General features: G+C 37.1%; 1 protein-coding gene across 7 annotated transcripts in view; it reads left to right on the top strand.

The window, feature by feature from the left end:
* GABRG3 (gamma-aminobutyric acid type A receptor subunit gamma3) overlaps window positions 1-24,448 on the top strand; it is a 292,012-nt gene that overhangs the window by 130,634 nt on the left and 136,930 nt on the right. For 6 of the 7 annotated variants that reach the window (XM_063392518.1, XM_063392517.1, XM_063392516.1 and 3 more), the window contains 2 exons: window positions 20,485-20,705; window positions 22,989-23,071. In XM_063392518.1, the coding sequence (XP_063248588.1) occupies window positions 20,485-20,705; window positions 22,989-23,071 (304 nt within the window). Of the gene's footprint in view, window positions 1-16,252; window positions 20,322-20,484; window positions 20,706-22,988; window positions 23,072-24,448 lie in introns of those variants that run through there. The other variant, XM_063392519.1, reaches the window with a different exon arrangement.

Raw genomic sequence — 24,448 nt, 5'->3', positions numbered from 1 at the left:
AACTGACCTCACTGGCTGAAGTTTTTTGGCTAGAAGGACTTACAGTGGGATATTGTGGCTTGCAGGTTTGCAGTCACAGATTTTCCATGAGGACCATTCTGTTCTTCTGTAACTGATGGTTCCTGTAACACAAGAACAACCTCCTGTACTGCAGCAGAGGAAGCTTGCACTGGCTTTCTCCTGCAGGAAATACTCCTACTGTGAGCTCAGCTGTTCCCAGTCATGAGTGAGAGTCATGGACTTTTACCACACGTAGCAGGACATTATCAGGCCCCTGGCCTGTCAAAGTGCTTCATTGATTCCTCCACTTTTCCCACAGTGCTGCTATTCCTTGGTGAGCAGGGGAGCTGCTGGTTTACGATTTGCTTTTATTTTCCTTGGTGGCATCTCCTTAGCAATGTTCAGTGTTTCTGAACTATCTGGGTCATTTCATGCCATACACTTGCCACCTTTAAAATGCATAGAGTTCTGCGCTATTTGATAGTCCAGCTGAGAACTATAACCCAAATAGTAAAATTCCTAGATACTTTCTAAACTTCTCTTCATGTCTTGTTCCAAAAGGAGTAAAGAGTACAAAGAAACACCATGAAATACCTGCTTGCTATAGAGAGTTAAATTATTCTGGATGTTATTTCACTGTTAAATAAACCAAAAAATAGAAAGTTAGGTGCCCAAACTTTGGCAAATGACATCATATTTATGCAGCCAGCTGCATATTCTAGTCTTCAAAAATATGTTTAAATTTTCTGTGAGTTATCAGCAGTTGCTTTTCATGGGGTGTGTTGATGACTCAAAACTCTGAAAAGCAAGACTCTTACATGGTGTTGAACTATTGCTATAGGACCCACACATAGGCAGCAAAGCCTGGAAACACTGATCACAGATTTACAATTAAACATTTTCCAGGAAGCTCATGGGGAAAATGATGCTTGCATCAAACAGCAGTGTCTTATTTTAGAAATATATTAAGAGAATATAAACAGGGACTCGGTTAAGCACTTGTGTAACTAAATGGCAGCGTTCAAATTGCAACTGCAGTAATCACAACTCTATTATAGTTATAATGTCATAGTACATAGATCAACATCTCTTCCTGCAACTTTCATGCTATTTCCAGCCAAAACAAAATATCAATTAGCTCTATAGTATGAGTAGTTTCAGTAATTTTTCCATTCCTATCATATCAGCAAAATCTGTCCATCTTCATGAATAGAGCTATATATAACTATTCTGTCAGAATTTGAACACTCTGGCAGCAGATGCAGATTAAGAGTTTTTACTCAAGCAGTGTTTCCTTGTTAAGTAGAATCTGGAGAGGGTTTTTTGCTGTTTTATTTTGTGTGTCTCTATGTGTGTGTTAGGATGGAGATTTTTTGCTTTCTAGGTTTTTTAACTGAAAAATAGCCTTTTGGTAGAATTTTGGAGAAAAGGCGAATTTGTGTAAATTGATGACAACCTAAGAGTGTAGTTGGGTAGCTGTTACACTGTGTAACTGATGCTGCTCTGATGCTATTTATCTGTGTCATATTTGAACGAGATGAACTTATGTCTTCTTGGGACAATGGGGGAAATAAGAACAAGGACACCTTTGTTCTTGAATATATGAGAAGAGCTTGTGACACTATAAGCAAAGACATTATTTTATGTGAAGGAAAGGTCAGATATTGGGGTTTTGGCTGCAAAATTTTTTTTGCAGTAGTGTTTCTGGATGGTATTTTTGTTCATATGTTATACAAAAAGAAAAGTAACAATATAATGCTGTCATCTTGTAAATCATCTCTGTTCTCAATTTTCATCTGCCATGAACTGTTGGCAACAGATGCTCAGGCACTCTGCAGTGAGACGCTCTTCAGCCACAGACTTTACAAGTACAGCAGTGCTGTTGAAAAAGTAATCATGTGCAGGCAGTATTTCCTGTTGATCCTAATTGAAAAGGAGAAGTAATTTCCACTGGGTAACTCACCTCCATTGTGCCAAATATGGTTTGAAGTGAGTTACACTCTTTCCCCAAATCTTTCTAGAGAGGATAATTTAAAAATCTCTGCCTTTCTTTTAAACTACAGAGGTCCCATAACTGATAATCTGGAAAGGCCTTCTGGAGACTGCATTTTACAAGATAAGCAGACCTTTTGTAAATTGATTAATCAGTCTGATAACAAAATTTTTGTCCCAGCTGGCATTTCTGCAACAGAGCAGTTCTAATTTGTGGCACTGAAGAGAATTCTTGGAGTAAAACTAACTAGGAACATCAGGAAAATATATCAAACATTAACAATTTCAGAGGTAACACTGCTTTTGCAAATACTGGTGTAGGCATTGCCTAAAGAATGTAGCAGGTGCTTCATAAGGAAAAAAAGTCATGTTTGATTCTGAGATATATATTTTATACTTGAAACAGGTTTTTAATACCTGCTATAGGGATTTATTTTTTCTAAATGTACTGATTGATAAGAAGATCCTAATGTCAGAAATCATTATGCAATTCCTTGAAATTATTTTACTTGTTACATCAAAAATACATATGGTACATGTAGGAAACCAAAACACTTAGGCTGTCTCTCTCTTTTAGTACCGAGCTGCCATCTCAGTAGAACTGACATTCTAAATCCTTTTTGGCAAGAGATAAAGAAAAAATATCGTATTTTGACACATGAAACATTGCACTAAGTTGACATGCCTGTATCTCCTGTCTGTCCCAAGCAAGGGGCTGCACTGAGCATATGCAGGATGATGTTACACCTGAGATGTTCTTGGTTGTTTCATGTTTTGTGGGGTTTTTTGCAAAAAAAAGTTTCAGATATATATTACTTATTATACTTACTATGTCTTATCTTCATGAAATTAAATATTTTCTGTGATAGAATTTGAGAGAAAGGGAAACAATTAGCATGACACACTGACAGTGTTTTTCAGGGTGTGATCACTCTTTAATCAGATGAAATGTAATCCTTCCTTCACTTTCCCAAACATAGAGAAATACAACACCTGGTATGCTCTTTAACCTTTAGGAACCTAAGACAATGAGAAATAAAACAGCAGCTCTGTGGTGGGAGATGCACTGTTGCTGCAAATTCATAAATTCACAAATCTTAGCTGATAATCAGGAAATGACAGAAAAGGCAAGCTACATAGGTAAATGAAGGCACAGATACATTGTTGTAAATTCTTGGTCCTTATTAAGAGTTAACTTCCTGCTACTTTTCCCCACCACACTGTGGGCCAAATAATTGAGCCGGTTTTCATCCCTCCTTCTCATCCAGCCCAACCATCAACAGCACTATGAGGATCTTCAGGGAGACAGTGACAAAGCTTTACTGAAGTCCAGGCAGAAAATTATCTGCCCTCATCTGCCAGCCAGTCATGGCATCATGAGAGCTTATCAAGTTGGTCAAGGATTACTTTCCACTTTTATTTTTCCATGCTGACTACTCCTCATGATTTTTCTATCATTCCCATGCCTAGAAGTAGTTTCCAAGACCAGCTGCTACATCACTTTTCCAGGTACAGAGGTGAAGCTAATCAGCTCATGGTCCCCTTCTTCCTTCTTCTTGCTCATCCTGGTGGTAGGAATGACATTTGCTTTTCTCCAGTCTTTGGATACTTCTCCAGGTCACCCCAATTGATCAAGGGTTACCCAGAGGGGCTCTGCAATCACACTTGGCAGCTCCCTTGGCACTGGAGGGTCCTGCTCTTCTGTCATCATCTTCCTCTTTTCCTGGCAATCTCTGCATCATTTCATTAGCAATTCAAGGTCTGAGTTTTTGCAAACTTTGGAGGCATTTAAGGGCAATGAACTTCTGCAAATTTCAGTGGGATTTGAAGGTGTGCACATATTCACAGACAGAGCTCTGAAACAACACTTTAGCTTTTGCTTGAGCCAGAGCTTGATTTCAGCATAGGGGTGCCACTGTCAAATACACAAATTCAGATAATGCGAGAGTGTAGAATGTCATACTACCTGTTTTATCTTCAACTGATAAAATGAAAAGGAAGATCTCTAGTGAGAGATGAGCCTGGACTGCAGTCTTGAGATAGTTTGCAATTTTACTAGCTCCTGTTTATGTTATGGTGATCTGCACAATGTTTAAAATCAGGTAGAATTAAAAACTGCAAATGCAAAAGAAAGAATAGCACCACTTTGAGAATTTACTTGTACATTTTCTCTTAGAAATTCTTGTCTGTCTAAATCCAAAAGTGGTACAATTTTTCTCAGACACTTCTTCATATCCTACCTTTGTTCTTCTTTTCCTAACGTTTCTCAAAACCATGAACTCATTAGTCATTATTTTTCTCAGTTTGATTTATCAGATTTATTGCTTCCTTGCTATAAAAGTCAGTATTTACCTTCAACAACACATGTATTTTGGAACACTTGCATGCATAGTCACAGTGATTTCATCATGCCATATTCCACTGCAAATAGCAAAGAGTGAATATCCTCTGACATACCTATTGTGATGCAATGATCTCAGTGAAATTGTGTACCTCAAAATTGATAGAAATTTCTAGTCAAGTTCTTTTTCTCATTTTCTCATTCCCCTCCTTGGAAAGTTTGCAATGAAGTTTTACTGGGTTCTGCTAAGGTTTAATCTGAAAGAACTGTCCTCCACTCACTGTACTTGGAAATAAAAGAATGTGGAGGTAGGAAGAGACAGGATATTTCCTTTTTTCTCTCTTTAGGGCCTCGGCAATACAGAGCAGTGATTGCAAAGAGAGTCTTATTTACTGTCAGCAGAGAAAATTTTCTATTTTGACAGATTCTTTGAGAAATTTTGCTGCAAAAATCTAGAAATTGTTTACCAAGAATATACAGACTGTGATATGTGTTTGTCGTTTGATGATTTTCTTTTGGTCACAATTTGAGCAAATTTTCAACATAGATAAATGTATGATTTCTAAGACAAAGCTGCCCTTCTTGTGACTTTTGTGTTCTTGTTCAGGACTTTGCAAAACTTCTTTTTGTAATGTTGAATAAGATGATGTTGGCATTATAACTTCACACTTAGAAATGGCTGTACTTTTTTGACTGGAATGAAAACAATAATTATGAAGTTAGTCTGAGTCATTTGCTTGACATTGATATTGCTTTTGGTATATGTACTGAAAATAGATTTCTATAATGAGATAAGTCAGATCCCATAATGTCTGTTGGCATTAGGAACTTCACCTACAATATACCAAAATGATTTTGATACAGAAACTCTTAGTCACTTAATAGAACTGCATTTTCTATAAACTTATCTAAAGAGAACCTTGTTTAACTCATAGATTTGAGGCCTTTTAGGATCATCCTTCTGGGTGTATAATTTAGAGCAGCCTTATGCTGAATTGTCCATGAAGTTTTTAAAGTTCATTATAAACTTTATTTATACAGCAGTGTGTGGAGTACATGTCATTTGGGTGCATATATGAAAATATTTCTGGCAGCAGTTGTGTTTAATAGATTAAATATTTGTGTTTCTGATAGGAATGGAGATGTGTTTCAGATTATTAATATACTTCTTACATAGCTGTTGGCTGTGGCAACAGGTATTACACTTTGGCCATTGAATTATGTTTGCTTGCTATTCATCTGGATCGGTTTAGGCCTTTGTAATTTGATTACATTATCTTTTATCTACTTCAGAATTCTCATCTACACAAATATATTTTAATGACACATAAGCCTTGTGCCCTTATTTCTAATTTCTTTAGTTTTTCCAATAAAATATGATTGAACGGTCTCAAATATAGTTATTTAACTGGCTCGATTATTTTTAGATTTTTTTTATGAGAAACAATGACTGATAAAATAGTATGGAAATTTTCAAGGTGTGGTTCAAACATGTCCTTTTCCTGCAACATTTCCTGATCTCCTGCAATGCCTGCCAAATTTAAATGAGAGGTATAAAGAGCTGTGGCATTCACGCCACATGGCGTGGGCATGAATCACACCTCTCTGGGAACATAATTCATGCACTTGACTGACATAAACACTAGGAAAATTCTGAACTTTTTTCCCATTTCAGTATTTGTAATGGGCACAATTCTGAGTTCTGGGGTAGCTAAATAAACAATAAGTACATTTGATGGAAAAGGACATGCTTTGGAGCACTGACTTTTGGATAACCCTAAATAACTATGGGAGAATGGAAGTCAGAGCTTGAACTTAAACAGGACTGGAGAACAAAGATAGAAGGACAAAGCTTCAGCATGGTAATTTTCCTTTCCATCCAATAATTTTCTAATGCGAGGTGCATAAACTCTTCCTCTTGTTCTACTGTTTGGCTAACTTTGCAAGAAGCTGTATATTGCAGTCAAAGAAATATTTTTTTCTTGATCTTCTGGATCTGTGAAACTAATCTGTCTGCTGACACAATGATATATCTTTAACAGAAGGTGTGCAATGGGAGATCCAGCAAGGTCTGCTGAGTTTGCTCCATAACATATCTTTAGGCATTTCAGTTTTCTGAAGCACCTCAGCATTTTTGGTCAGAGCTTTGCTGAGTTTTTCTCCTGAATTTATGGTTCATATGGTTTGGGTAAATAAATCCTTTCAGGAATATCTACCTGCCTTTGCTGACCCTCATCTAGATAAAGATTGTCATGCTCAGGAAAAAAGCATCAGTTGTACATTTTGCCTTCATTCTTTAAAACATAACCACATTCAGTTTCCTTTAATTTTAGATGCATTGACCAGTGGCAACTGTCCAAAGTTGTCCCCTGGGTGCCTTTTTTTCTTTTAATTTGTAGGATTGGAAATGGTTTTTTTCTCACTTGCAGAGTAATTAGTGTCAACCTATTATCAAAGAGCAAAACGTCAGGTAGAGCAGTTCCTATGGTTGCTGTTGTGCACTCCTACATCTGTGTATTATAATAAGAGCAAGATGAAAAGAAACTGAAATGAAGAATCAGATGAGAAAATGCTTTGGTTTAATATTTGATCACTTATTCCTCCCAGACTGCTAATGCCACTTAATTATGAAGGTGACTGAACTCACATGAGCAAAGTTGCAGCAAATGGCCTGCTTCCAACTCTGTGAGTGTTCATCTTTATGGATTTGGGAAAAGATATGAACTGTGTTGGGCTTGCTCCTCAGGCTTTGTTCACACTGTAATGGCAGCTGACACGTATGTATTTATCAACTAGGACTGATGTTTACTTTTTAAAAAATGCGTAATTAAAAATTCAGTTGTTCAGTAGCGGCTTTCAAGAATTCTCACATTCCTTAGTTCATGTTTCACTCAGTTATTTCCTACAGAACAATTTCAACTGTCTTTTTCATGTCTTTAATTCCATATTTTGAGAATGAGAAAAATCTGCTTCCAAGAGTTTGTACTTTGAGACTTTTGTTTTCATTTTTACTGTTATGCTATGAAATGGAAAAGTAAGGATTTATACAGGGTTTCATCATCTAAAAAGCATGTCCACTTCTTTCATGTTGTTCATAATGGACTAGTTTTTTGGTATCAAAACTACAATAATAACTTTTCCCTTTTATAGGCAGTTGAAATGTATATTATGAGATTTTACATGAAACACTTCATGGCTGGGCATTATGAAATCTACTTTAGGGAACAACAGTAGCAGAAAATTTCCAAGGAAAAGACATCTCTTTCTTCCTGTATTGACACAAATTGTTGTTGAATTAGATCTTAGTTTTTTCTCTCTTGCTACAAATTTAGAGATGCTCAAGTGAAGAAGTTAAGTGTAAATGAGTATTGATATCAGGTAAAAATGGAAACTACTGGACTTTCACATGTCTTCTTGCTGTACTTCCAGTTGTCTGCTACAACTGAGCAATAGGATAGACCATGAAAGGCTTGTCCTATTCTTCTAGGGAAAGAAGCTTTACTAATCTGTTTAAAGTTTAAAGCGGTTAAGAAAGTTTCAGAAAACTTTTGCTGGAAAGCTTACCAGGTTTATATCTTTGCAGAGGAAGGTGTTCAAGGCTGGAAAAATTTCAGCAAGATTCAGAAAGAAAGACTACAAGATTCTAAGCAAAATATTTCTTTCCATCTTGCTTAAACTGAAGTCGGGCAAAAGAAAGACATAATAGAAATAATAATAAAATCTCTCCCAATTTAAGAAGAGTATTCAGAAAGAAAAAAATGCAGACTGAATGAGCCAAAAGACATTGAGTCAGAGAAATGTGGCTGGTCAATATTATTGTTTCTTTCATTAAATAATAAAAGGAAAAAATACCAGGAAAAAGACTGCTCTAGGGTTAATTACCAGTGACATACACTTGTGATCAAAGGATCAGCCTGGGTCCACGGACCACAGAAAATGGCATACAAGCATTATATTGACCCCATGACTTTCCCCTATAGCATATCCCTGCATCCATCTGTCCAAACAAAACAAACAGAACCTCCAGAACCTTTCCTGACTCCGAAACTGGTGCTTTCCCAATGTCTCCCTGGCTGAATTTCCAGGCCAGAGTGCCGCTGTCTGTGTGTGCCCACGGCTGATGGCTGAAGGAGGGGTGGCTGTCCCGGCCGCGGGGGGATGCAGGGCTGGCAGAAGCGGGGCTGATGTCAGCTGGTTACCGCGGCAACAGGGAGGGGACCAGCGGAGGGCGGGGAGCGTTACCAAGGCAACACATGTAGTGCCTTCATCCCCTGGGCTGGAGATGCCTCTGCCTTTAGGTAAAATCACCTGCCTGGTGCTGGTGGGTTTAGGCACAGCATATCAAGAGCGCTTGTGTTATCACCTGTTTATATTAACTGTTTTAACTATTTTCTTTCTAATTAGAAAGTGAAGCTGCACTAGAAATAAAGTATTTTTCCCACACAAGCTACCCCCATATTCATCTCTTTTCATTGATGACAGATGTCACAAGTTGTGGCAGAATTCCTTTTTATTCTTTCTAATATAGTGTAAAAAACTGTGTGCCAATATCAGGAATCAATCATGAAGTACTAGAAAACATGCTGATTTAAGGAGTGAATTTGTTTTACATGTTTTTACAGGACCATATTTCATTTTCCCCAATGAGCTTTGCAAGACAAGCCTTAAAATTTCTTGTTCGGGTTCTTTAATTTTTTTTTTTCTTTTTCCTATATATCAGTCATATCCCATACTGATAATTTCTGTTATTTTCTTTTTGAATTCCCCAATTGGTGAGTGATGGAGTTTGTGAAGAGGAATGTGCTCATGTAAAACTTGTAAGAACAGCCTGAACTCCTGAAATTTCGGTCATTGCATGGCCCAGAGAATGGCAATCAGTCATCTGCCGGGGCCATGGACACCACTACCATCTGGTGTCCCTTGTCCCTTGACTAGGGACAGTGAAGAATTACCAAGGTCAATAGGTGTTTTAATAAGTCCTACATCGAAAAAGAATGGACTGAAGTCAAGGGAGAACTGGAATTTGATTAACTTTGGTTGAAAAGAAGAGTTTTATGGCGAGGCAGAACTAACTCTGCATGTCAAACCACACAATACAAGGAGATTTGGGAGGAAGTATGGCTTGGATCAGTGGAGCACAAGGCCTTAGAACTGGCAAAAAAACTAGATCAAAATGAAAAACAAAAAGCAAAAGATGAAGAAACTGAGGCAAGGATCAACCCCCAGATACTTGTCATATGAAAACCCCTCTTTGCTTCTGTTGTGAAGCCTAGGTGAAGCATGAACATATTTGCCTGCTGTGTTTTCCTCTGAAGAGGCAAGCTGTGGTCTGGAGTGCTCTTAGTCTTGGAAATGTGGGAAGGCTAGGCTCAGCCTGCTAGGGCAACCAGCACAGTCTTATGGGCTCTATATTTTGAACATGAAGTCTCAGCTTCCCCTCAAAATGTGCTCCCAGTAGTGCAGTAACAGAGAAGTGTCTGCTTTCACCTGAGCCAGGAGGGCAGAGGGTGCAGGGCTGCCTGGCTCCTTTGGAGGTCAAGAGCAAGAAAGGTTTGTACACAGACTCATTACAGACCATCTTCTTGTGCCTCTGTGGGAAAACAGTCATCTTATTTTTAGAGCAGTTAAACATTTGCATTTCCCTCATATGCAAATTAGGACTTTTACAGATGAGCTTTTTTCTACTACTTTGTGCACAGTTGGCTTTTTTCTGCATCATTTTTTGTTCAATGAGAGTAACACCTATTCACATCCTGTGGATATAGGATATAACTCCCTTGCTCTCTGTGGCTTCATTTATTTCCCTGATTTCTGTCATGCAGCATTTTAAACTCTCCTTTTGAATCCTATTTATGTTGTAATAAGTTTAGACTTTGTGACCTAGGTATGTCTATCCTGCTAAATCAAAGATATCCAGGGACCAATACTTGTCCCCAAGACTGAGTGGCACCAACTGGTGTATGTCTGCATTTCTTAGTTTTAGCTGCTTCCGTGGCAGATTTGCCTTGGGAGCAACAGGGCAAGGAATTCAGCTGGCAGTAAAGTAAGGTGAATGACTGAGTGTGTGGTGCTTGAGCTATGTGTGTACTCTCTTTATTCAGCTGGGGGGATGCAATCAATGAGTTTGTGTTTGTTTTGAGCAAACGCAGAATTGCATGCATTTATTTATTTTGACCCTTGAAAATGTTCAGTGATGCGTGGCAGGATAGTTTGAAATTGTGAAAAATGCCTGGTGAGCTGTAGCTTTCCTGTATCTTGGAGAAGACATGAAAGCCCTCAAGATCTCAGATTCTGAGAAAAAGAAGTTATGGTTTATTGTTTCCCATTCACAATGATGTAAGAGTGCAACTTTCTGGGACTCCTGGGTTCTGTAGCAGAGTGGCATGTGGGTTCTTAAGATAAAGCATGGCCTCAGGAGGTAGCCTAAAAGTGACTCTGAAAGGGAATGGCTAGAACAGAACTTTCACCCATCTGATCTTCCCACCTGCCTCCTTAAAAAGTGTTCCTTACCACCTTTTCTCTCACTCGAATTCTGTGTGAGACCACTGCTGTACCTGACCCTCCACTCTGAGATGAGTGTCTGTTTTTTCGTGACTGCTCTGTCTCCCGTTCCTTTACAATGGTTCTTGTGCTAAGAGTGACAGTACATGTAAAAACATCATGGTAACCTCTTCTTTTCTAGGTTGCTGATGGCATAAAAGATGTTTCAAAGTATTCTTGCAATTCTTTGGTTAAATGCACTCTTCCCATCATTAAAAAAAAACAGTTTAATGCAGAGACAATGAGTATAAAATCTTTTTGTGTGCAGTCTTGACGACTGAATTTATTTTTGTGAAAAGTACAGTTTAGCTCCTGTTTTGAATAAGATAATGCCTCAACAACTATGTTTATAAAGTCAGTACATCTTCTATTGTAATATATAAGTACTATTGAGTATCTTTATAATTTTATATTTTTTTCGGATATCAAGTATTCTTAGGAGACCTTGATAATGTGCTTTATTATATTAAGTACAGACCTTAACCTATATTCACAGACTTTTAATTTTCTCTTTCTTTGTTTTTTTCTGATCAGGGATTATTAGTTTTTATTCCTTTACTATTTCCACAGGAGTGAAGCTTATCCTTGTGCATTTATGTCACTAAATTCTTAAGTTAACAACCTTGGTTTCTTCAAGTATGCATTTGGAGTCTCTCTCTCTCTCTCTCTCTCCATCTTGACTGCTGTCTTAGTAAAGCCTTAAATTACAGGTCAGAGTGAGCCCTGTGCTTTCTCTGTCAATCCCAAAAACATTGTTCCTTCCAGCAGCAATCTTAGGAATGTCTACTCTGATTAGCATTTTGAGTAACAATGCTCACCAGATAACAGTGATGAAAAGTCTTCACACTGCCGTGTGCATCCTCTGCACTTCTCTGCATGCTTTGGACACCTTTTTTTTTTTTTTTAAGCAGCCCAATTTAAAGCATATACAATTATGTCTCATTGAAGGCAAAGCTTCTCATCAGGCACAGTTTGCAACAGGATATGAACCCTGACACACCAAGAAAGGAGGCTGTGGAAATACACTTGTGGCATGATCACAGCAATCAGGATGTCCTTGGGAATGCTTTAAGAGCTACAGAAGACTATAGAAGTCTTCTACTATAGAAGACTCCAAAAAGAAATGGGAAGCAGTGATATTTAAAAAGCCTTCCACCAAAAGGGGAGAGAACAGAGCTACACCTAATTTTCTGAAATACATTCTTTCTAATTTCATGCTGTATTTCTGACTATCAAATGATCAATTGAAGCAGAAGGGATAACCCATCAATGCAAAGAGAAGTAATGAAGAGATGTCAGGGAATGGGCCAAGACAAAAATCTCTTCCTGTAACTGAATGTAAGAATTTATCTGGAATACAGCTGGGCTGGAGCTAGTCTCCAAAGAACCAAAATAGGCACAGTGAGACAGACAAATGTTTTCTCAGAGAAAGGAAATGCTACATGATAATTGCATGCTTTCTTTCTAGTGTGAAGTTAGCTGTCTTTCCCTCTTTATAACAGCAGGAAATCAGTGAAATAACATTCTGAAGCAGGCAGGAGGCAATACTACAGTGAAGAAGGTGAGCTTCCATTGCCCTTGCTCCAAGATTCCTACTGAGGCAGTGATGAGAAGAGCTTTCTTCTTTTTTTTTTTTTTTTTTTTTTTGACTCAAAGCATTCAGCTATGGAGATGATTGGTGCTGCTTGCTGAAGTATTTTCTCCTATCTGTGGTGACATTCTCAGTTTTGACTGTGCTTCTTTCATTGTGTTTTCTCTGTGGAACCATGATGCTTGTAACAGTATGAAGGTTCTCACCAAAGCAAAATATCACAAAAGAGCAAGATATTGAAAGACTTTCCTATACTTAAAATACTTTGGAAAGTTTTCAAACTAATATACTTTACTACTACTGTAAACCTCATCTTTCATCTGTTTCTTTTGACTGTCTTTTGAAGGTGCAGTCTTAACACTGATGGGAAAGATAAATTCAGATTAAGAAGAGAAAAAATCCAAAAATGGGAATGTGTTACTCACTCTTCCATTCTCAACAGAGGCTATTAGGAATTAAGATCTGGAAAGGGAGCAGGAGCACAGAGAGTGGAAACAAACGAAACTGGTGGAGAATGGGAAGATGATCCCCGTTACACTGTCTCTTGGGCAACAAACCCAGTGTTGTATGTTGTGTGAAGTAAATACATCCCCATTTAGCTCCTGGGCTAACATGAAACTCTAGCCTGACACAGATACTTCAGGAACAGTTACAGGCAGCTCTAATGGTTCTACTCCACACATCCCAAGTTCTGCTGAAAGCAATGCAAACTTTCAGGACTTGTATGAGAATTATTGTCCTCACAGAAGGCTTGTGTTATTCTTGATACCACAAGAGTTTGAAAGTACACTGAGTATGAAATACACAATTTTACTGTGTTTTCTCCTGCATATTTATTTCTTTCTGCACTATTTCCACAGAACGAGACTGTAGGTTTCCATTGATAGACCATTCCATTACTTTCAGTTCCTTTCCACAGGGATCTGAGATGTTTTTACCAATTTTTGAAATTAGAATGAAAGTTGCCCACAGGATGCAAACCCAAGCAGAAACTGTCAAGCAGTAGTATTAAGGTTTACATTAAACTCAACTTTTTAAGACTTCTAGAGGTCTCCTGAGATCACTGTAGTTCCTGGCTTTTCATAATCTACACAGCATGCAATCTGATGAACAATCAGGACACACCACATGGCTGTTGCTGTGGAAATACTTATTTCCATCTATACCAAAAATAGGTATGATCAAGGTACCTCTTCAAATTATCAAAAGTCTGTTCATAAGATGGACAGAGGACAATTCTATCCTCATTCTAGCCCAAGAATGCAATAAATCAGGGAAGCTGAAGGTGGGCTGCTCTCAAGAGAATTACTCTCAGTGTTTTGATGTCAGACATGTGAATGTACTGGTTCAGGAAGAGGGAACCACTCATCCCATATTTCAGGAAGCATTTCCTCTTTCACTCATTTGTTACACAACTAAATAGGCAGCTCTTTGCAGGATAATTTTGACAGTTCTCTTGTTGATTGAACTTTCCTTTTAGTGGTGAGCCAGGCTGGAAAAAACATGCTTTTATTGAAAATGACCTTCAAACTCTGAAGAGATTAGTCACTTTTAATGTTTTCAAGTCAATCAGATTGCAGACTAAATAAACAGACATCATGAGTATCACTTTAAATTGGGGACATTTTCTACTAAAACACAATATCTCAAACCCTTCTCTTTGTACTTCTAATCCAAGCATGATAGGGGCATAAAGAAAGAATGTTCCTAAATGTGTTCAGTTCTGGTCTACAGCTGAGGGCAAAAAGGGGAGACTCCCAGTTTTTAGAGATTTCCTCCCATTTCTCTCCTGTTTCCCTTAACAGCTCCTTACCATATTCCCTTTTAAACCATAATGTTTAACATTTCTGTGACAGTTTGCACCCAACAGGTTTGACCATTATTCATTTTTTAAGCATACTTCTTACTGAATGGTTCGGACTGCAGTATAAAAGCAAAGTTTAACACTTATTTCCAGAACAGTTTTAGACTTAGAAATGGGGTTTTGCACTTCAGTGAAGTCCAGCCTCTTAGTAGCTAAAGGAGATTTTATCCCTTACACAGTTTATTAGACTAGTTCCAAGCTTCTGCAGACAGTGTTTGTGGTGTGTTGTGGTGTGCTGGCATGTTAAACAAGGGGTGTGGGAGGGCACAGAGTTACTGTAATCTAAACTGGACCCTAATTATGTAGCTATTTTCAGTTGTTTGAGTACCAGCCTCACACAAATACCACCAAGCTTTAATCATTTACCATCTCACTCTATCACCAATCAAGATACAGGTTCTAAAATGAAAAAACAAAACAAAACAAAACAAAAATTGTCTAGTAGCAATAGTAAAAACCTGGAAAGTATCATGCAAGAAATTCTTGCATTTTTTCTAAGGGAAGGACTCTTGACTTTGTTTTTCTGTTGTCGTGAAGAATTTTTAAAATGCAGAAAATGAGAAGGTTGCAGCAGAAGCAACAAAGGAATACCACGTTATTATCTGTGGTCATTCACATCCATTAGCTGACTGTGAAAGCTTATTAAATCATATTTTTCAGAATTAGAATGAGACATTATGGTAGGAGAAAAGCTCCATGTATTACCAACAGCAGGTTATCTACTCCTTTGACTGAGAAAACAATTGAACTCTTGGTTGAAAAGCATGTATTTTTCCCTGCAACTACAGATGATTTAGTGGCATTTTCAAGGTGTTGTGAATCATTAATCATTCCTACACAGTTGAACGGCAAATAGTTCAATGCTGACTCTTGATTATTTTCAAAGCACTAATGAAACCACATTAGGAATATTTGAAAATGTGAAAAAAAGAAAAAGCAAGCCCCCTAAAATCAAGTAGTTGGAACTTTGACTATGTGCAGCTATTTGTGTTATACTGATACTAAACCTGGGTTACATCTCCTGTCCACAAATCAGTGAAAATTAAGAAGGTAAAATTGTCTTTAGTTTCTTGTTCTCTACATAACCGTGTAACAGAAAAATACCATCTCATTTTCCTCATCTCATTCAGTCATTTCTCTTAGCCAATGTTTCAGATTTAAAGGAGAACTTATAAAATTTGAATGGGAAGAAATGTTCTACATGAGACAATTACTTGCATTCTGTGCAGGTAAAAGGACTATAATATGTGGTTTTTGGTGTTACAAGTTATTTTTGGAAGCTATGTAAGCACTGTCAGGTGTCAATTTACAATCACATTTTCAAAGATAGCCCCATAAGAGGAGATACAGAGGTTTTCAGTGACACAATGTCACTTATGAATTTCAGATGATACTGTTTCTGGCAAGCAGAAGTCTTGCAAGTAGAACAATCTGTCTCTTTACATGATGAAATATATAAGGTAATGCATTCATTTAAGGTTAATTTGCAAAAAAGTACCGATGAGAAATTCTTTGGTCATAAATAGCTACACAACAGCATTGAGAAGTAATCAAGGAAAAAAAAAAAAAAGACATTTCACACAAAGATACAGTGTAGCTGCCTCAAATGAGGCTTTATATAAGATCCAACAAAATACGAATAAACTGATTTAGTTTTACTGGGAAACATTACTCTTTCCAAAAAGAGTGAAAAATATTAATAATCTACTATTTTCTAAAAGGTCTAACATTGTGTGGTTATAGATTCAGCTGAGTATTTGTATAGGTCAGGAGTCTTTAGCTAGGACATACTTATATTTGTTGAAATTTCCTAAAATTATTTATTTTTTAATAAAAAGTGTAAATGTAATCAGATTTGGACAGATTGGAGAATCCTCAAAGAGTTTTCACTTCAATGAAGGTTTTAAGAGTGGGGAATTTAACATGTAGCACAATCCATGAATTTACTTTTAAAACCAAACAAAACTAAATCTATTAAAACTGATAATAAATTATATTTCTGTCAATCCTTTAGGTTTATAATGAATTTCTCATCATTAAAATTTAATATTATCTCAGAAGTATGTCTGTGTTCTAAAGAAAATAATATTTCTCTAGAATTTCTCTTGATGTTAACATGTAGTCCTATTTCTCTTGTTAAGATTGTCCCTTCTTCCCAAGGAGAATGCCTTTTTCAAAGTTTGGCTTCTCTGGAGTGCAGCTTCAGTTAATGCATCCATGCACTGTGTGAACATGTGGTAAAAGCAGGAAAATCTTGGGTCTGTTTAGGTGGCATGGCAAACCAGGTGACATTAAGACAAGAAAACTTAGTGACAGAGTACTTTTACTGTACATGACCTTAGTATTCCTCGTAGAAGGTGTTTTATTTTTTTTACTGCTGGGAAGAAATCTTGTCTAAAATTTTGCTGGTTTTCACTTTTTCCTCTGTTCATTGTAGTAGTCAATAGTTGCTGCCAAGAAAAAAAAAAAGAGAAAAGGAAGAATTGAAAGTTTTTTAACAAAATTACTGATGCAGTGGCAGAACGGAACATAAGGAATATTTTTAGAGTTCTGGGATGTTGTTTCCTGTGAAGCATCACATGATGGGAACCTGATGTCTTGCCTGAACTCTCTAAGTGCAGTAGCTATATTCTGTAAAGACCTAAAATGGCAGGTGTTAGCTAGCAAATGAAGAGTATTACTTTCTTATATCATATGATATTGACCTGTCTGTAAAAACAACAAAGAAACCTTTCTTCTGGCAGTTTCTTGTTTGATGCTGTATGCTGGAGATCACTGTACCAGCTCTGTGCAAAACAGTGTATGGAAGCTGTTGACTTCACTGGGAATGGAGTATCTGTTGTCAGTGAAGATAGAGGTAATTTTCTGAAATATGCACAGTCTTAGAACCACTACAAGTGGAGAACTGAGTCCCAGTTTCAAAAGTGACTTCTGTTCCTTCATGGCAGAGTGACCATATAAATATCATACCCCATTATTTGCTTGGTTAAAGACTGAAGAAATTCCAAAGATTAATGTAAGGGATTTACTGATAAACATTCACTCTAAAAGTGGATTAATGGGAGATTCTCAATTCAGATATTAAATGGAAATGTGTGTTTATTTTTACCGGGAAAATTTTGATTTTGTAATTTGTACATTCTGACTGAGCACTGTAAATACTTTAAATATTAAAAAAAAGTTGAAAGTGTTTAAAAAGTCAATGCAACTAACTTCAACCAACTTTAATGACTTTTCTTTTAAAAATGTTTTGGTTTTTTATCCTCTCATTTCGCCAAAAAAAAAAAAAAAAGAAAAGCAAGCTTTTTCGGTTTTCAATTAACTCAGAAGATCTGGGAACCATTGTTTAAATTGAGTTGTAACTTTTTTATTAAGGCAAATGGAGAGGCCCATTCTGCAGGTATTTTGAATAATGATCATTGATTGCACATTCTAGTTGCAGTAATAAATAATGAAGATGCAAAACAGGAGTTGGGCAGTGGTGTTAGCATGACCCTGTTTCTAGGGTAATGTAATCCACTTAGCCAGAGTAGCTTACTGGAATAGAAACCACAATGTTACATTTATACTGCTCCTCTGGCCCACTCTGCTCATATCTAGCTGCTGTACCTTCTCAGGGTAATGTATTAAAGAGCTCAAGGCCTTTCTTTTTTCTGGCAGGGCAGAAATCCTGAATACTGAAATCCTAAAAAACATTAAATATGCATGATATACTAGAAAAGGAATTATGGTTTCTCCTAAATTTAGTCAAAACTAAGCATTCATATAAAATAAGCTCAAATATGAATATCATGCAAAAACTTGTCCTGTGAAAAGACAGCACTGTCATTAGCCAGCTGTGTACAAATGGTCTTTGTTTCTATAAATACACATGTGGGCTAGGAAAAGCAACTCTACTCTCTCAGCATTTGGAGAAACCCACAGACATGTCTGGCATATTCCTCTCTACAGAAGCTGAATGTGCCAAACACTTCTCACCAGACTTTCAAAGGCTAAAATGCAATTGACTTAAAGAAAGGAGATCTGTGCTATGGCATCTAAAACCTGGTGCATTAAGGATGTTCTTTCTGAATAGCAGAGGTACACTGTGTACATTACATTACATCCTTCAGATTTGTGGAGATGTCATCCATATGAAAGAAAACTCTCTTGAGATTCAAATCTGTCATCTTCCCTGCAAAAAAAAAAAAAAAAAAAACCAAACCAAACCAAACCAAAACAAAACAAAACAAAACAAAACAAAAAAAAAAAAACCAAAAAAAAAAAATAAAACAAAAAAAAACAACTAATAGCACAATGAGAAATAGTAGTGAGATAAGCTATGAAGGAAAATGATCCTTAATGCCTTTGGTGGCTAGGCTTTAATTCCTGAGGTAATCTACTATCTGGTGTCTGGATACATGCAAACATAGCACCACTTAACACACCTTTTGATCATTTAACATCTAGAGATGAGAGGCCCAGAGTGTGTTTTGGACTTGGATTACAGTGCCAGTGAATTAGGTTTCCTGATGTTATTACATCAGCTTTGAAGGGATGGCCTGCCAAAAATGTAATAGCACAGGAAAAACAGGTGGCTCTTAGCAAGAGCTCTGTCCTCAATTCAGACTGCAAGCTCTACTAACTGTCCATAAAGAAAAAAAATACTATTGTACTGAAACAATAGAGAAAGAAATGAAATAAAAGCAAATTCAGAGTTGTCAAAGACATACTGGACTTTACATATAGCCCTAATTATCCTTTGTTCAGATATACCAAGAGTGCATCTACCAGGGGTCCTAAAGAGATGTTTTCCCTTGGATTATTCCCAAGCCCTGTATCAGCCTCTGATATAGAGCAGAGACTTTGTGCCACATCAGCAAATGTCATCTTTGTCACAGCTGGCCCTGTGATATTGGGAGGGTGTTGCATGACAGGCTCAGATGGCTGCTTCCCTCAGGTTCAAAAATAAAGCAGTCTAGTTTTCATTTTTCAGTCTATGAAAAGAGGAACACAAGCAAATGAAGCATGACCTTTTCCAGCCTCTGGTGGCTTGAATTCAAAGTTCAAATACAAAATCAAAATACAGCTTCCTCCATAGGGTCTTATGTGCATAAACCGGTGTGTTCATATGTTCATCTACATAATTTTGGCTGTCCATGTGTACTTTAATTTCTGCATTTATATGAACTGTGATGGCTTACTAACAGAAACAGGGTAGTAAAACCTGGACTAAATGGAAGGACAAATTTCATGTAAGTTATTACCATATTCAGGGATGAGCGTTCAGCTCTTAGCATCAGGAATATATGAGATGTCTGTAAAGGAACACAAAACTGCCTTTTCCTTCTGCTGCAGTGTGGCCTGAGAAAGAGTGGCTGAACAATTGGTAGCAAATGGAAAAATTAATTTATTGAATTTACACAACCTCTTCCCTAAAAAGCATTGCTATAATCAGGGGAATTTGCTATTCTCTAGCTTACGTATGTTGGTCCTGTTAATCTTTCATGTCTCTTATCAGTCCTACAACAAAGAAGCCTTTGTAAATTATACCTTCTAGCTGTGACTTTTCAGAGATAATGAAAAAGAATGTGCTAATGCTGAAATTGTAACAGCACAGGACCAATGGAAGTGAGATGTTTGGCATATTTTATCACTGCGGGGCCTGACCAGAAATGAGACTCCGAGACAGATCTGGGTTCAGAGCATGCAGGGCAGGAGAGACCACTTTATTTACAAAAACACAGTTTTATACATTTCCTATGAGGCCTGTGTATTGGAGGATGGAATTCCCACCTCCCCACCAGATTGGCTAAGGAGGCTGTCATTCAACCTCCCCTTCTCCTTGAGAAGGAATTCATAACAAGGGCAGTGTTTATAAAACATGGTCCTGTGTTTATATTCACGAGTGCGAGAAACTGCACATTTGTCCTTTAATATGAACGCTCGGCAAACCAGGAAAAAACCTCATGGCAACAATATTTCATAAAGCAGCTAGATATAAAAATAAAAAGGTGAAAACAATGGAAAAAAAATCCCAAGACAGTAGAAAAAGAAAACATAACTCCGTTGGTCAGAACATACCCTGTTGATCTACACCATAACAGACCTAATCGAACACCAAATAGTGTGAAGTATGGCAGTGATTTTAATTGATATATCATGCTTTCTTTGCAGGAATATCAAATTGATATATTTTTTGCCCAGACATGGACAGACAGCCGTCTTCGCTTCAACAGCACCATGAAGATACTGACTCTGAACAGCAACATGGTTGGCTTGATCTGGATCCCAGACACGATATTTCGTAACTCAAAGACAGCAGAGGCTCACTGGATCACCACCCCCAACCAGCTCCTCCGAATATGGAATGATGGCAAGATCTTGTACACCCTCAGGTGAGCACTTGGCAAGGTGCAGGGCTGAAAACTTCTCCCACCTCTGCTGTGGGAATGAATAGGAATTTTCAGCAATATCTTTGCTCTCCTCTGCTGTTTTCCTCCTGATGCATACATGGCCATGCTTTACAAATATTTAATTATTCAGGCATACATACTGCCAAGTTTAGAAAACAAAGTCTTGTCTTTCTAAGAAAGAAACCTTGAGAAATAGGAAATAAGTCTGTCTAAATTGTACAACTGGGCTTTTTATTGTCTGTAATAAAATTGGGAATATGTAGTCCCATAAAACCTGTTAAAAGCCTTTTTGATTGGAGTTAGATGCAGGGCTGGATAAAGCATTTTTCGATTCACCTTAATGCCAATACTTGATTCTTCAAATAAGTCATGCTGAAAGATAGTCTGTCACATCTCATCACAAGGGTGAATTGCTGGAGGAAAGGCTTTTACAGTTTTTGAATCTTTGTGATAAAATCAACTATACAGTATTAGAAACACTGTATATATTTGCATTTTAAAAAGCCTGTGGAAATCAAAATATGTGTTTACTTGTGGAAGAGATGAGTTGTTCAGAAGGGAGTTTTGCCATAAGCCATGTTCCACAAGTTTCAGAGACATGCATTTCACACCACATTTTCTTCTCAGTGCAACTGAGAGGGCTGATCATGCTTGCAACTGCTGTTGGACTCCAATACGAAGTCTTTGGCAAAAAAAAAAAAAGAAAGGAAATAACATCTGGAAAAGCTTTTGATATTTTTGTGCCCTTTCCTTCTTAGGCTTGCTCTTCTGTGAAGAGCTCTTGCTTATTTCAGTTGCCTTTAGCTAAAGAGTTTAGGAGTTAAGGTGTTAGCTCAAATATTCGTGTGATTGGGCTGTTGGGTTTTTTCCTGAGGGGATTTTCTTTACGTGTTTTGTTGGGATTTTTCTACTAAGTTCTGTTTCAGTATTTCAGGCCAAGTTAAGTATCTACCTAATAATAGTTAAATTTTTATACCTTACATACACTAAAGAAACTGTTTGTTGAATGGACTACAAAATTTGTCTGAAACAGCTAAAATAATTGACCCACTGGAATGAGCATTTCTACTTTGTGAAAGATGTTTTCAGTCCTTTTTGATCACTCAAGTCAACCTGCTCATTACACAGGAAAAGCTTTTAGAATTATCATTGCTGATTGTTAACACTGTGTAATTCAAACCAAATTTATCTGACTTAAGTGTCAGAACTGGTATGACATAGAAGGGGTAGCTAGTGTATGCCCTGGTGCTGTCAGGTGTTGATGGGTGTTATGTGTACAGGAGAAGGTGTTCAAGGTTCAGTCATGCTCCACAATTCTCCATCTTCCCTGCCCCATTCAGGGTGTGAATGCCGTCCTGCTGCAACACTGCAAACCCTCTCCTAGTGTCATTGCAATAGGGCTATTGAATGCCTCACAGGTGATCTTTTCCGAGAAAGAGTTTTTCTCTGAGCCATCCTACATCTGAGACACAAAGCTTTCACCATAGAGTTTTTAAATCCTTTTTATTTAGTTTCCAAGAGGAAAAACCCACATAGCCCACATGCATGAATTCTGTCATTAAACGATGTAGTATTTTTTAAAAACAAGTGTACAATAAACCAGCCCTTAATTCAATTTCCCTGAGTAAGTACATTCACTTTGTAAGCTATTAGACTGAAGAGTATTGATTTTTATTAGTAATTTTTAAATTGGCTCTGTTCATAGTTTACCTTGTGTTAGGGATGTCATGTAAAACCAGCTTTCAAGTAGGGATGAAGATGTTTCTGCTGATCTGTCTGTTTAATCTGTAGGATATAGAATGGCATATAGAAATTTATTAAGTATTGGAGAGACAGCCTGAAGAAATTGAAAGAATTTTAAGTTCACACTGTAAGTACACATGGAGAATATTTTTATAAGTTTCCCTCTGAAGTTATAATTTTATGGAATTACATACCATATGAGCCATTTTTCCTATTACTTTTGTAAAGAATAGTTGTTTTCATCCCAGAACATTCAATGATGAATTGACTAGAGAAACACATATGCAGAGATTTCCTTGGATTCAGAAAGTCTTGATGATGTGTCTGAAATTATTTAATAATTGTCATTATTTTGTATCGGGCTTAAATAGCCAATGAACAACCTGCAAATGTGGTTCTTTCCTTTCAGGCCTTGCTTATGGATATCAAAGCATTCTTGCATGATGCTGAAGGTTACCCTGCCTTCTCCTCTAGCTGTTCCCTGTACTGGCACATAGTAACAGACCCTTGGTTTCTTCACAGGCTTACCATCAACGCTGAGTGCCAGCTGCAGCTGCACAACTTCCCCATGGATGAACACTCATGTCCTCTGATATTCTCCAGCTGTAAGTGCTGCTTTGATGCCTTATTCTTGTATGTGACTCATATGCAGGGGCATGAGCTTAATTCTGATTTCTGCCAGGTTGGTCAATTGTTCCATAACTGGTATAAGAAGTGTAGGTTTGCTCAAATATTTAGAGAATTTTTGTTTTCCTTTCTTGCACTCCTGATCAATGGGCTCAGGACATGATGTCTCCTGCAGATTTACTCTGTTATTTTTTGTTAGAACCAAACTTTTTAACTTATACTATAGTCACAAACTCAGCAGATAATCATACCTGTCTGTGCAATGTTAATTTATACAGTCACTTTACACTACAAATGAGAATTGAAAGTTCAGTTTTCTGGTGGAGGTGCACAGCATGTGGACATGCCCAGCAATCTCTGAACATCTGAGTTTATAGCACATAGCCTGGTAATGCCTCTCTGTTTCATAGTAAAAGTAAATGGTGCAGCTACTGTAAATCTCATTTTCCTTCCATTGCTCAGTTTGTCCAGAAGTCTCAATGCTGTGTTGTATGTTGTATTGCTGGCATATTTAAAACCTTCCTAGCAGGAAAAAAATTACATGGGGAAACGTATGAAAAAAAGGTGAGTTAATTTCGAGGTCCAACATTACTGTGAGAAGTTATCTTCATCAGATTCATTTGAAAATGTGTGAGAGCTGTCTACTCATGAGAACACCTGCAGTTTTGTAATACAAAGCCACATTATGCAAAGGTTTTAAAAACATTTTGAAAAGATCTCCACTAAAAATTTTATTCTTGATAATCTATAAGACTCAGGATATGTGTTCTTCAGAAAGTGAATGGCAAATGTCTTTTTTTTTCTATTTAGAAATAAGATTATCTCCCTAATCCCTTTTAAAGTGATAGAAGAATAACACTATTCAATAAATATGCTATTGTGATGTTATTGATTTCTTTTTGTAAACACTATAAACAGAAATTGACTACAAACAGAAATTCTTGATTTCTATTTATAAACAGTGATCCACAATCACAAAACAGATTTGAATTTCTGACCCAGGGTGTATTTTTCTTCTTATCCAGGAAATTTTTTTTTTGAAAACTGTCAAGTAAATATCTTCCTTTCCTCCAAAATTCCATCACCATGTTGTATTTTTTTTTTATTTTTTATATATAGAAGTGAACCAGGGCAGAAATACACAATTGTGTGTTTAATTCTGGTGTGTGCAATATATGCATATTCGACTGAACAAGATGCAGATAGCTCCTGAAAGAGCTTTCCTGCTAATGAGCACTTGCCACTGAACTCTACGCACCTCAGCTGTCTTTAGTTACTGCTTAAAACTGCTTTTGTGGCAATCTGATGTTGTTTTGTTGAAGTGCTGAGAAAGGTGTATGATCTTAAAAATCAAG

This window comes from Prinia subflava, chromosome 3, assembly GCF_021018805.1.
Source record: "Prinia subflava isolate CZ2003 ecotype Zambia chromosome 3, Cam_Psub_1.2, whole genome shotgun sequence".
NCBI lineage: Eukaryota > Metazoa > Chordata > Aves > Passeriformes > Cisticolidae > Prinia > Prinia subflava.
The sequence above is the reverse complement of the archived record's forward strand: the minus strand, read 5'-3'. Positions and strand labels throughout refer to the sequence as shown.